Source organism: Vanacampus margaritifer, chromosome 7, assembly GCF_051991255.1.
Source record: "Vanacampus margaritifer isolate UIUO_Vmar chromosome 7, RoL_Vmar_1.0, whole genome shotgun sequence".
NCBI lineage: Eukaryota > Metazoa > Chordata > Actinopteri > Syngnathiformes > Syngnathidae > Vanacampus > Vanacampus margaritifer.
The window spans coordinates 22,004,801-22,019,137 of NC_135438.1; the positions used below are offsets into that span (position 1 = coordinate 22,004,801).

At 40.0% G+C, this 14,337-nt stretch overlaps 1 protein-coding gene across 2 annotated transcripts in view; it reads right to left on the minus strand.

The window, feature by feature from the left end:
• Positions 1-1,500: 1,500 nt before the first annotated feature.
• Positions 1,501-14,337, minus strand: part of frmpd1a (FERM and PDZ domain containing 1a) — a 35,933-nt gene continuing 23,096 nt past the window's right edge. Inside the window, exons 9-16 of one of the 2 annotated variants that reach the window (XM_077571673.1) lie at positions 14,188-14,313; positions 13,941-14,060; positions 12,128-12,264; positions 11,727-11,946; positions 10,351-10,533; positions 9,575-9,719; positions 8,192-9,457; positions 1,501-7,333 (exon numbers count right to left, since the gene is read on the minus strand). In XM_077571673.1, coding sequence (XP_077427799.1) covers positions 4,041-7,333; positions 8,192-9,457; positions 9,575-9,719; positions 10,351-10,533; positions 11,727-11,946; positions 12,128-12,264; positions 13,941-14,060; positions 14,188-14,313 — 5,490 coding nt within the window. In that variant the 3' untranslated portion in view covers positions 1,501-4,040. The remainder of the gene's footprint in view (positions 7,334-8,191; positions 9,458-9,574; positions 9,720-10,350; positions 10,534-11,726; positions 11,947-12,127; positions 12,265-13,940; positions 14,061-14,187; positions 14,314-14,337) is intronic. The other variant, XM_077571672.1, reaches the window with a different exon arrangement.

Genomic DNA, 14,337 nt, shown 5'->3' on the forward strand with positions numbered 1-14,337 from the left:
TCTAGTAAATCCTCCAAGGAAGATACTCATCAACCCTCATCTTCTTCTCCGCGACCCTCAACTTCTTCCTACATTGAAGTTACGGAGGAGGAAGTAACTTTTGAAGCCCATTCCAGCGACGACGAAGAACCTCTCATGGTATAAAATCCTCCTCTTCCTCCTCCTCCTCCTCCATCAAATCCTTAAGCATCGAGTACATCTTCCAAAAGTAAGTTAAACTTCATTTTATTTATCTTATTACGTACATGTACATACTGTGTGTGTCTCTCGCTCTCTCTCTCTCTAACATACGTAGTACAGTACTGTATGTATTCTCTTTAAACATAAATTATAATACAAAATATAGCACTGAAGCAACTTACGAACAAATTCACCTTACGAACGATCGCTCAGAACGTAACTCGTTCGTAAGTTGGGGAGCGTCTGTATATATATATATATGTTAGGGATGCACCAAAATGAGAATGTTTGCCCGAAACAGAAAATAACAAATCCTTAACCGAAAACCGAAACACATACCAACTTAGGTCTACTGTATGTCTGTTATGATTAGGATATTGATGCCTTCTCATTATAAAAGTCTTTTTTTCAGGTTTTTCAGGAAACACAAAAAAATGAACCATTGGCATAATGAGGAGATGATTTAGGCAAACAAATTATATTTTTTGCAAAAAATGACTTAGGTAATTGTTTTAAGAGGTTGAAGATATTTGAAAATTATTGTTTTTAATTTCAACAGTAGCTATGGAAGTTTGCAATCCTGCTGACATAATAATAATTCCTGTGATATGGCGGGGAAAATGAAGCCTGGAAACAAGGTTATTCTAGTTAACTAAAACTAACAAAAAAACTAAAACTAAAATTCAGAAAACAATGTCGTTAATGAAATAAAATAAAAACGATAATGGTTTTTAAAAAACGAAAACTAACTAAAACCACATTTTATGTTTACAAAACTAACTAAAACCAACTATAATTATAAAAAAATTGTCTCAGTCTTTGGTAATTAATTTAATAAATGAGCCTTTGGGGATGATTTTAAATGTGATTTTAAGTAGATTTATTTCGATATTAACCGGGATAAGGACGATTGAAAGTGTGTCACAGAAGTGATATAATCTAGCAGCAGCCAATAGAAAAACCCTTCAGATGACATCGCTCCCATGGTGGTTTTAAAATATTAAAAAACTTTTTTTTATTTGAACTAAATCTAATACTGAAACTAACTAAAACTAAGCATTTATAAAATAACTCAAACTAACAGAGCCACTCTCAAACTAATTAAAACTAACTAAATTAAAACTAACTAAATTTTAAAAACAAACCTCAAATATCTCTAATCTATAATAACCCTGCCTGGAAATCCAGACTCACTTTGCCGGAGAGTGAGTCTGGTCAACCGCCCTATCAGTCGTATTTCTGAGGCGGTGCAGACTTGAGCTAAAAGAAAGTGGAATGAACCAATGAGCGAAGAACGGACGTGATTGACATCAGGAAAGTGACTTCTTGAAGTCTTTTTTTTTTGTTGCGGAGAAAAATCCAACATGGCTACTAGCCGAAGAGAAACAGTAGTGAATGACGTTGTTGTTGAATGTCGATGTTGCGGAAAAAATTTGAAGAGTGACGTTGCTCACGAAGACAACGTCACGCAAATAGACTAATTTGATTGTCCCGGCCTGTTTTCGGTCGGTGCCGAATCGCTGTCTATGTGCGCCTGTCCAGACCCACTTTCTTTTTGAATAAAGTGGGTGTGGCTTGTCAGGCTAGGGAAAATGCTCCTTCTCAAAATGTGAAGAAAAAAAAGGACATGGAATTGAAGACTGTTAAAATGAAAGCACTGTATGGTAGATAATGATTTAGAGTTCAGAGAAGACATTTAGAGAACTATAGCCAAAGAAACCCGACAAAATGAATATTGAATTTTAAACTATGTCATGTGGTTGGAATTGAATCACAATCACACACACCCCACCTCCCAAAAAGTAAAATAAAATAAATAAATCTGAATGGAATTTTAATAGTACAATAGAGCAGTACAAAGCAAGGGCAACAAGTCATCAATTCAGCCATTCAGACACAATCCCTGATACAACAACACATAGTATGGCTTAACTGCATGCTTCTGGAGCACATATTATATAATTAAAAACATTTACTTTTACAGTATATGAAAGTAACAGTTCCAGTCAGATTCTATTATATTCAAATAGAGTTAAATAAATACAATGTTTAAGTACAAGAGCCATTGTATACAATTGAATATTGTGTTCCCAGTGTATCTGCAGTGAAACATGATTCAGGCATGTTCCAGTTGCATATACGTTTGTGATGAAAAACTAAGTTTGCATGTCCACAAAACGTCTCCCAATGACTGAATAATGTGACTGGTGTTTTCTAAACACTTTGCCAATGAAATGTTGGAAAAGCACAAGCCAAAAATGTCAATTTATTAGGTTTACTAGATTTGTTGCCATACTGCAAAATTGTTGCTAAAAATGCACTTAGTGGTATTGACAGTGTTATTAAAATGAGCAATAGTCGACTCTTCGGTGCCCCACAAAAGTGCTATCAATTCAAATAAACAATTGCTTGACTAACATGATCATGCAGTCAAGCACATTGTGTTCAACTGGAGGTAGCGAAAGCAAGAAGTCTTAAACTGATGATGTCAGTCTTTCAAAAATCATACCAAACAAATTTGAGAATATTTCAAGAAATGTACACCCCAACATTTGCTGTAACTGAATCATTGATGCAATAATTCTCCGGAAAGCTTCATAAAATCGCAAACACAGCTAGGCTTGATTTATATAATTTCACAGAATCTTATCTCTCACTGTTTTTGGTTTTGTAAACAAATAAATTCAAGGACGTTCTCACTAAAAGCCTTAAATGGAAAAATGCTGTATATGCGTTTCAGTACACAACTTTTAATAAATATTTTGGCCCTAAGGTATGAAATGAAAACATTGAACAAAATACTATGGCAAACCTAAAAACATCCTAATATTTAAATTTTGTGAAGCATTTTGTACCTCAGGGCAATAAAAGTAAAATCCTCACCACTTCTTCAAGCCAAAACTACGGAGCCACATTGTAGGGGGAAAAAATATTTTGCGTTCCCTCGCAAATAACTTTGCATTCTCTCACGTTCTTTGCATGCCCTCGCAAAAAAATTGCATTCCCTTGCAAAGACTGTGGTTCCCTTGCAATATTTGCGTCCCCTTGCAATAAACTTTACGTTACATAAAGATTGTGTTCCCTAGCAAAAACGTTTGTCTTCCCTTGCAATGATTACGAGATACCGCAAAAGTTTTTTTTTCAAGGGGACGCAATTTTTTTGTTGTTTAACGAGTTGATGTACTTCCGGGTCAACTTTGATGTGACCAAAAACGACGAAGATGGATGTCTACAGCAGTGGGAAAGCTTAGTTGAATTTTATTTTTCGAAAAGGCACTGCCATAGATATCTGTGGTATGGTGACACCCGTGCATTCGAGGCTACATCATTCAAACTAACCCGGAAGTACATACACGTCTAAAAATAAAAAAGGCGCCCACTCACAAAAAACTTTGCGTTATCTCGCATTTATTGCGAGGGAACGCAAACGTTTTTGCAAGGGGACGCAAATATTCCAAGGGAACGCAATCTTTGCAAGGGAAGGCAATTTTTTGTGAGAGAACGCAACGTTTTTTGCGAGGGAACGCAATTTTTTTTTCCCCCTACTATGCCACCTTACTCCTGAGAGTAAAGCTAAGCATGTAAACAATTACAAATATGCTCTTATACCTTACATTCCTTGTTAACTCAATAAAACACTGCAGTAACGTTCATCAGCTGAATTATTTGATAAACATAATACAGCATACATTCAAGTACAAACCTAGACTGCAACGCAAGCAGATTTGCTTAGGCAAATCGCAGGTGGGTTACTGGCAGACTGTTGGGTTTGTGCATATCATACAGCCAGTAAACACATGCACATCACCATTCCACGCATAAACATGCCAGCTGAGGTGTTGCACAAGCGGCTGTTAGCCTCACAGTGCGGTGAGTGTACGGAAGATTTGAGTGAGGCAGAAGACAGATGCAGTGAGTGCAGTGCACTGTTTGGCTAGCAGCTTCGTGCTCAGGTCATGGCAGCTATGCCTCCTGCCAGCTCGCTCTGCTGCCAGGCAGAAGTCCCTGAATGAGCGTGCCACATCTTGCAGACCAGCAACTGCTTCTGCATTCCTCCGCTTACACCTGTCGCAACTAGAAAACCATACGCATGTGCCCGCCAACTCCACCAGCGTCTGGAAACTATCAGCCAGAGAGTTGAGCATTTTCTCTGGACTCTGGTCAATGGCCACCACTTTTTGGCAGCTTGCCGTCAACCGCCTTGCCTCCGTTTGGAGCAATTGCTTGTTCTCTGTAAAGTGAGACGCACACGTTTCCCTTGGGTGGCAACCTCCTCGACCAATTACAGAACAGTCAGCACTGCTATTTTCCAGGACAGAAAGTAGCTGATCCACATCCGCACGTAGAACTTGGAAGCCTGTGGGCGGTTCTGGGTAACGTTGCTTTCTAAGGCGATTAATAGTGTCTTTTTGTGTTTGCGTGTGGAGAATATCTGCATCAGATAGTGGAGAGAGGAGAGGGCTGAGCTCAGATGTTGGGTAGGAGGGTAGAATGTGCGGATAGGGGGGAGACAAAGATGTAAGAAGCGATGATGTTGGAAGATCAGTCATGAGTGGAAGAGGTAATCTTGAATTTTGCGTTTCACCACTGCCTTGGCATGAAAACTCATAGACGGTCAAGTCCTCATCAAAGCTGCCCTCTCTGTTGAAGCAGTTGGTGTAGACAGCTGGGCAACCACAAGCATCCATATTTAATCCCTCCACTACTGACTCACACCTGGATGTCAACACAGAAGTGCACCCAATCTCAGGTTTCAAGTTTAGAGTAGTCCCTTCCTCGGATGATACTTGAGCTGGTTCCTCCCAGAAGGTAAACACCCTGCAGCCTGAAGAAAGTGGGTGCAATGAGTCTATTGTCTGTTCTGCTGGTCTACAAAGACCCATCAAAGGCCTGTCACTGCTGGTCCTTGGCGCTATTTGTGACTGATTATGAAAATGTAAACCTGGCCCATTTAGATTTTGTGTAGTCACCACAATTGGAGGAGGGCTGCGAGGTGACAGAGTGCTTACATTATCTCCTGGAATGCTTTCAACGAGTGCTTTATCTCTCATTTTTGATTCTGGAGGTACTATTATAGGTCCAGGAGTGTCCATTGTAAGGCCTACAGAATATTTTCTGAGGCTACTCAGCATGGAAACTGGGGGCTGCGTTATTGGCTCCAGAGTATTCTTGTTATGTTCAGGGAGAAACCAATTTTTATGTTGTGGTTCAGGGTCAACCTGGACAGGTAAGGATCCAGTTTCGTAGTCTACAATGATCTTCACTGGTGTTTCCTGTACTTCAGATGATAAACTAGCATTCTCGGCTAAGGCTGTTTCAACAAAGAACTCACACTCTACCTCCGATCCTGTAACAGTTGTATCGGAATCATCTGACTCAACTTCCTCAGTCATTGTCTCATTTACATCATTGTTTTTTACAATGTGCGAGATATCCGTATTTTCCTCACTGTCCCTAATAGGACTTTGGGCTTCACTCTTACACCCAACTTTGTTAAGGGTCTCTTGGGAACGAGACAAATAAAGAGGCAACTTTTGAATCTTTCCTCTAAGTGTTGAGACAGACAAACGGCCCATGATGCTGGGGGAACATGACTGGAAGATGAAGTGAGTTGGCAGAGGAAGCCCTTTGGCAAGATCATTGGCCATGGCAGTGTTAGTTTGAAGCGGGCTACAGTCAACTTCTGGAGAAGAGTACTCTTCTCTTGGTGTATGTATAGTTTCAGTCGTTTTCAATCCAGCCCCTGAATTAAATGTGGGATCTATGACACGTGTTGCAACTCCAAGTTTAGCTGTGATTGAGTTTATAGTGTGAGTGTATTCAGAATGAGCATTACTTTTTGTATGGGCTTCAGTGGTTGAATCATTGACACATTCAATGCTCATCTCAGATTGATCCTTTCCTGTTGGTGAATTGACATCCATGCTACAAGTTAAAGCTGTTGGCCAATCACATCTGTCAGCATCGTTTCCAATATAAGCATTTGCCAAGTCATCATCATCAAAAACATCATAATTTATGCTGTCAGTAACCTCATCACTAGCAGTTATAGCCAATGTAATCATATCAGTAGGCTCATCTTCATTCGCCATCGATTCTACATGCAACTGTGAGTTGTTGACTTCATTTTGTTTCTCCTCAGAGTGGGATGAGGATATTTTGGTCAAAGTTCCTGTGCATTCTGTATTTAAGCAGTCACTTTGAGATTTGTGACACAGCGGCAATGGGGGCAGAGGGGATGATGGTGGAGGAGGCGGAGGGCAATATAATAAAAGTGTTGTGTCATCTTCTGGCATATCATCCTCTGCATGTGAATTTGGAACAGGGGCAATCTGGTCGACACCCTGGTTGTTCATCTCTATCAGCCATGAAGTCAATGTGATAGCTTTGAGCTCGCCTTCACTGCAGTGAATTGGTCCTTTTGAATTGTCTTGGTGCTCTGTAACTACATTTAAAGTGTATGGTCCATTCTCTGAAATACTTTGCTCCTTGTATTCCTCTGGTTTTCTCTCTCCCCCCCATTCCTGGTGTCTTCCCGTCTCTGGTCTTTTACCTCCACAATCAACACTCTCCTTTACATCTGAATCTGGCTGACATCGCACAACTCTGATGGAAGGAGCGACTATCTTCATGTGATCTGTGACAGATTTTAATTCCATCGCATCAGGTTCCATCTCCATTTCTTGTGTCCTGTTCCTGGTTCCTGATGCCAGAGTGTCTTGAGTTTGCTCATCGGTTCCAGTATTAGAGGGAATGGGTTTTGACTCAAGCTGTGGTGGTTCCCCTTCAGAGTAAATCAAAGAGGAGACAGTAGGACTGGGATTATCGGTTTGTTCTAAAGGTTCAGGCGCAGAGCTCAGTGTGTTTTCGGCCATGAAGGTGTTACTGAGCATGCAATGGACTCGGTCCTGCATCGATGTTGAGTGGGGTTCTGGATACGACACCCTGGAGGTATAATCCGTTTCCATGAAAGAACGACGCTTACGGGATCTTTTTCTCAACTCATACAATGCTTTTTTGCCACCTCCTTCCTTGTCGCTTTGTTGTCTCTCCTCTTCTAATTTTCCATCTTTTTTTGCATCTCCCTCAGAGACACTGATGTCACTAAGGTGGAGTGAGCTCATTAAATCCACTTTCATCTCAGTGCAATTGTCTGTAAGAAAAAAAAGAAAGACAACACACATTTGTATTTAAACCAGTTCCTATCTGCTTGTTTTTCTGTCTTGAGAGGTCAATTGTAAACTCTTTAGTTGCAAACTTTTTCTTTTTGAAAACAAAACAATTTCTCTGGGGGGACTGTTTTGTTGGTGACATGTAATATTCATGCAGTGTATGACTTCAACCGCTAGATGGCAGAAACACATAAACAGTCAACTCTTACAGTACAATAATATAGTTCCTTATCAGTTTAGAATACATGGGATAATAAACAAAACAAAACACTTGTAACACAGTACTGACACTAATATAATAACTGGCATGCTTGATAATTCACATTTGAAAATACTTTAGGGGTTGTTTTTTATACATCTATTGGAGTTTGTATGACACCATAGAAATTAATCTTCAAATCAATAGCCACAGTCATATTGATTGCCCATTCATCCATCTATTTTTGCTGCCACTTATCTTGTTGATGGTCATGGGTGAGCTGTAGCCTACCTACCGCAGATGACTTCAAGAAAGATGTGGGGAAATAACTAGACTGCTCACCCCCGAATCACAGGGTACGTAGCATGCATGTTGTTGTATGTGGGGGGGGGGGGGGGACTACGCAAGCATGGTAGAACATGCAAAGTCTGCATACAATAGCCCAATCAAATTTGAATCCCAAATGTCTGACTGTGATCGATGCTATCGTTGTAGAGAACAAATGCAATGCCAAGTGTGGCAGTTATGTAAACCCTGTGTATGTGACCTCAATTGAATTGAAAACATAATTAAGTGATTCTGAACACACAATCTCATAAGTAAGTCACTGCCAGAAACCTCATTATGGAAACAGTATCACCTTTTAGCTCCATGCCTGAGGTTGGGTCATCAGATGATGTGAAGCCATCTCTGGCGTCAAAGAACTCCTCATCTGAGCTGCTGTCTCCAAAGCCAGGTGGAGGCTGGAGGACGGGAGCTGCCTCCAGTTCATTAGTTTGAGGCTGCTCAACCGCCATCTTCTCGCCGTCTCCTCTCTGAGTATCATTCACAGGCTGGGAAAGACTGCGAGCACTGTCAGGGGTGATGTTGGAGCAGAGTTTGTAGTAGCAGCTGGCATCTCTCTGGTCAAAGGTGAACACGAAATCCGAGTGGGAGGAGGCAGAGGACAAGGAGGGGGACTGTGGGTGTCCCCTAATATTGCTCTTCCTGCTTGTTTGTGTTATTCTCCTTAAAACGTCCTCCTTGTTTTCACTCAGCATATTTGTCTTTTCCCTCACGTCCTTTTCTTCATCGTCACTGGCCTCCGGAGGGCTCGGGAGGAAGTCCGCAAGGCGCGAGAGCTCAGCGAAACATATGGTGTCGTCTTCATTGTAAGAGCTGATGGACTGATTGGTAAGGTGAAAGGCAAGCGAGGTTTGGGAAGTTTCAAAGTTTTGGGAATCAACGACGTCATCGGGCATTCTGTCGCCTCTTTCATCACTATTGTAAGATGTGAGATGGAGAAGAGGATGGGAATGAGCAGGCGGAGGAACGAGTAAGTTGGCCTCAGAATTTGTGTGCGTGTAGGGGTAAAGTTCAAGGGCTGAATAGATTTGCGCATGGTTTTGTGTTGTAACGACGGGATGCGTGGAGGAAAAGGAGCATGAAATCAAGTCGTCTTCCTCCAGGAGGTCGAGAGAGTCACTCGAAAGGCTGGTAGCAATACGAGAGTCAGTATGACACGAATCTGAGAGTGATGGCTGATCATCTACGCCTCCACTTCCCAACTTCGAGTCCTGCATCTCATTTTCAAGTTTCACATAATTCTTGTCTGGTTGTCCAACATTTCGGGCTTCTTCCTCTTTGAGCGGTCTGTCCTCATTCTCACACTGAGGTAAATGATTTTCTTTTTCTGTATCAATATCATTCTCTTCTTTTGGCCTTTTGTCTGTCGATTTGTTATTTCTACATTCACTGTCATGCTTGTTTCGCCTGGCCTGCCTGTCTCGTCTTTTCCTTGCATCTGGATCTGAAGAGGATCTGACACGTGGACGACGTTTGGAATTGGAAGACGGATTGGTGAGAAGCGGCTCCATGTCTAAGTCGGACGAGTGGTCAGAGTCGCTACCACAACGGGACACATAACCTGTGGACCGAAATGGTGTTGAAAAGATGAAAACATTCATGTTTTATTACTCTGACCTTAATGAGACTTCTTGGAAATGTACAGTATTTGACTTGTTTCTATGAACTGTCTGTGCACCTTCTTCAGCAGACACTCTGTGCTTTTTTGGGACGTCCGTCCAGGGAAAGATGTTGATATTTGGGTCAACAAACACTCGACAGTATCCTGCTATTAGGCATGACATATCTTTAGCTGCAGCTGTCTCCAGTAGTAGTGTAATCGGCTGAGGATGAGCGAAAGAAGCAATAATAGGACAAAAAAGGACAAAGCACATATTGTAAAACACATATTGTAATGTCAAGAAATAGTTAATTATCAATCACAATGATATTTACCCTTAATAACACAGTAAATTTTGTAGATAAAATTTTATTCTGAAAAGACTATATTCAGTCCCAGACTAAACAGAGTAAACTTTATACACGGAAGAGAGTAAAATATGTAAAAGTAAAAAAGTCGGAGCTATGCTAGTATAGCATGTTTGGGTTGCGTAGCCACTGAAGGAACAGAACTCCATGTAAGGCAAGTCAAGTCAAATCAAGTCATCTTTATTTATATAGCGCTTTCAAACAGCCTTAGCTGTTACAAAACTGAGGACCATCTGTATTTTGTTCGACTATTTCAGAATGGCTGCTGTGAAATAGGTCCTTAGAATAACAAAGCTTTTGGTGGCCTAAGACTTGCACAGTACTGTATATTGATTGATTGTATATTGATTTATATTGTACGTTGATAAATTTGTGTAAAAAATAGTGCAGGAAACCTGTCAAGCATTTTTATTATATAAATCTACGCAGACACACATTGACACACAGTACACACAATGTGAGTGAATCAATCCTTCCAAGTCTTACCATAATGTCCTGCAGGTAAATTTTAACCGAGCCGACCTTGTCGGACTCTGGAAGGAGCTCGAGGCGTGTGATGTTGTTAAACTCTGTGAGGGTGGACAGGATGCTAAGTTTGTGGTTGATCACCTGACTCACTCCATAACGGGCACCCACCAACAGTGTAACTGTGGACTCTCTGTCCTGGAGCTAAAGAGAGGAGAGAAGGTCTGGTAAACATATATATACATATTTCATGTATATATTAATGTTCTACAGCACTGAGTTCAGCGCCAGGGTGAGCTGGAGGCTATACCAGAATGTGACTTTGTGTAAGATGGGGTATACCCTGGACTCCATGCTAGCCAGAGCACATAATAATAATAATAATAATAATAATAATAATAATAATAATAATAATAATAATAGGCGGCACGGTGGTTGACTGGTTAGCACGTCTGCCTCCCAGTGCAGAGGACGTGAGATCGAGTCTGGGCTTTGGCCTTCCTGGGTGGAGTTTGCATGTTCTCCCCGTGCTTGCGTGGGTTTTACCCGGATACTCCGGTTTCCTCCCACATTCCAAAGACATGCATGGCAGGTTAATTGAACACTCCAAATTGTCCATAGGTGTGATTGTGATTGTGAGTGTGGGTGGTTGTTCGTCTCTGTGTGCCCTGCGATTAGCTGGCAACCAGTTCAGGGTGTACCCCGCCAGCTGGGATAGGCTCCAGCACCCCGCGACCCTTGTGAGGACAAGCGGTTAAGAAAATGGATGGATGGATAATAATAATAATAATAACAAGAAGAAGAAGAAGAATAGGGGTGTCAAAATTAGTGCGTTAATATCAAGTTAATTTAGCGTTCCTTTAACGCCACTAATATTCTTAACGCTCTATTAATGCTGCCCGTTGTACTGTCATCAATGTCCAACATGAAAAATGACCGCAACACAAATCAGTGTCTCGCACACTTTTTCTTTCTTTTTTTTTACAGTACAATACATCTTTTCAACTTTAACTTCAAATAACTTTATGAATTACTATGATATTACTGTTTAAATGAACTAAAAGATACCACAATATTTGTATTAGGATCACATATGTTGACACTTTTATATTAACCAGAGTTTGTGGGTGGGGGGGTTTGGGGGTCTTGGGGGAATCTTTTATTGTACATTTTATTTTACTGTACATTTAGAACAGATATAAAATGTGTGATTAATTTGCAATTAATCATGTGTTAATTATTATAAGTCATGCGATTAATTACAATTAAAAAAATTAATTGACAGCCCTAAAAAAAAAAAAAATTATCATCACTAACCACTAGGTTACTGTGCTGCAAATAATACAAAAAAGAAACAATGAATAAATGAGTGACACATAAAAATGCAAAATCCTTACCATCATAGTTGCACTAAAGGATTTCCCGCCATAAGACTTGAGCTCACTCAGCTCTTCCAGGTAATTTATGCGTGCTTGATTGACTGTCAGGCCCTTCTGTTTGGAATCATGTTGTGACTGGCTCTTTTTCAGTTGGAAGCTAATTGCCTTCATCAAATCTTTCTCCCGCATGTTTCTCAGCAGTGTTGATGAAACAAAGTTGTCAATGCCCCACGTCTTACTGGAGCAAACGCATCAACACACAATTCGACCCGTTAAGAGGATTAAAGTGGCAGAAATACTCCACAGATGTTTAAAAAAGTTAAAACTCTACTTGTGTTAGAATTTACAATGTAGCAGACACATTATTTGTAGTGCAAAATTTTCTATACAAAGTGAAGATGTAATGTGTCTATCATTACGTGACTATCTTCAGGTTGGTCTTTGGGGACAGTCCACAGCTCGCCAATCTCTCCTGGATATGCAGTGCGGCAAGTCGCAGAGCCGTGTTACACCTCATTTCCACAGCAAAACGCTCTTGCAGGACATCATTCACTCCCTAACACAGACAGAAACACACCAGTCAGCCTCATATTTCCTGATTTACGTCCATTTGCTTTTATCCTAAACAGGTTGGACCATTGCCAGGCTCTTCTGTCTGAAGCTGAAGAAAAGCTACCACACTTTGTAGCTTGTACAGTGCAGCAACAGCCTGCTCACAATTGGGCTCCCACAAATTTATTGTAATTTTAGTATTGTTCTATTGATTTTGAAATTAGGGAACGGCTGTGGCCTATTATATTTCTCTAAAAGGCTCCTTTCAAGTCTCTGGCTCAGACCTTATGAATGCTGGAACCCTGGCAGGATTTATTCAATAAAGTTAACAGTAAAACTAAATCTACAAGCATCGTTTCGCATCCTCTTTATTAGGTGACAAACCTGTTGCCTACCTGTGTTAGTAGCTGTAGCACCCTGTCATAATTTAATTGCACTTAACTCGATCAAAAATGTAATAAAACCTACTGAACTGTGACACAAATGTAAATGCAAAAAAAAAAAAAAGCACGGTTAGATTCAATACATTAGCGCAGGTTTCCTCAATCCGGGTCCTCGAGGGCCGCAGTCCTGCAGGTTTTAGATGTGTCCTTCCTGTAACACACCTGATTCTAAGGATCTGGATGTTTATCAGGCTTCTGCTGATGAGCTGATTATATGAATCAGGTGTGTTGGAGGACGGAAACATCTAAAACCTGACGAGGATTTGGGAAGCTTAACCCAAGTGTCACAGTTAAATCGTTTTTGTGATAGTTTTTAATTGCAAACATTTCATGCATTAAAACAAAAACTAAACAAAAACGTAGATACCTCAATGTCCCCCATGATAACAGTTGTTCACAAATGCAAACAAACAAGGTAATCAAAAGGTGAAAAATATTAGAGAAGCCCAGTAGCAGCAATCAAAATTACAACTGAATGTGCTAACAAGATCACAATCAGTGTTTATTGTATTATTATTATTATTATTATTATTATTATTATTATTATTATTATTTATTGTTTTATTTACGAAGGCCAGTAGAGAGTAAGACTGTAGAGTAGAATAATCGGCAGGGTCATGAGCATAACAGCTGGATGTCGATGATGTGAATATATGTAGTGTTTGTATCACACACTCTAAAAACAGTTGGGTCAAAAATGACCCAAATTGGGTAAATAAAATAAAATAAAACATTTAATTAAATAACCCAAAGTTTTGGTTTACTGAACAAAAAAATAATCCAACTTTTGGGGTTATTTATTCAACACAAAAATAACCAAACTTTTTGGGTTATTTTACCCAAATAATTAAATAACAAAACGTTTTAGGTCATTAATTTAACCAGAAAAACTTGGATCAAATGATTGAAACACAAAACAACCCGATTTTTTTGTGTTGAAAAAAAAGGGAGGAGGGGTCAAGTCATCTGTGTTGTGCAAAACACCAATTTTTAGGTTTGTTTCGTAGGTTATTAATTTGACCCAACTTTTTGAGTTAAATGAATACCGTAACTGTTTCTATAGTGCACTAAATACCTTAAAATACAACATTCCTCTAAACAGATTTAGCATAGCACAATTCATTTGATGGAAAAGATTGACAAACAAGCAAAAGAAAGTACGGTGTATTCAAAATGACAGTTTTGGCCTAGAGATTGCAAGATGCTAGCCATAGAGATGACAATTTCCACAACATACCTGCAGGTAAAGGTACTCAAAGGCAGTTGGATCATCTTGTAGCAGAGTCTCAGGTAGTTTTGGAATGAAACAAACACGGAATAGGCATCTGTAGTCACGCGACTCCTTCTTCTGGACAACCTGAAATCAAGCCAACAGTCACATGTATTAATTCACTTCTAAAAAAAATGTTGCTTGTACGTCCATACATTAATTTCAATTCATCCAATTAAGGAATCGGGTAAAAAGTGTAGTGGTGAGGTCCTACCTTTTGTATCTTCTCCTCATCATGAAGCAGAAGTAGTTTAGTGACGCTGTACAACTGCTCAAGCACCAGGGAGAAATGTCCCATACTTCTCAGGGAAAGTTTTTCCTTCAGCGTCATCACAATGTCCTGATGAAAAATAATAATAATAAA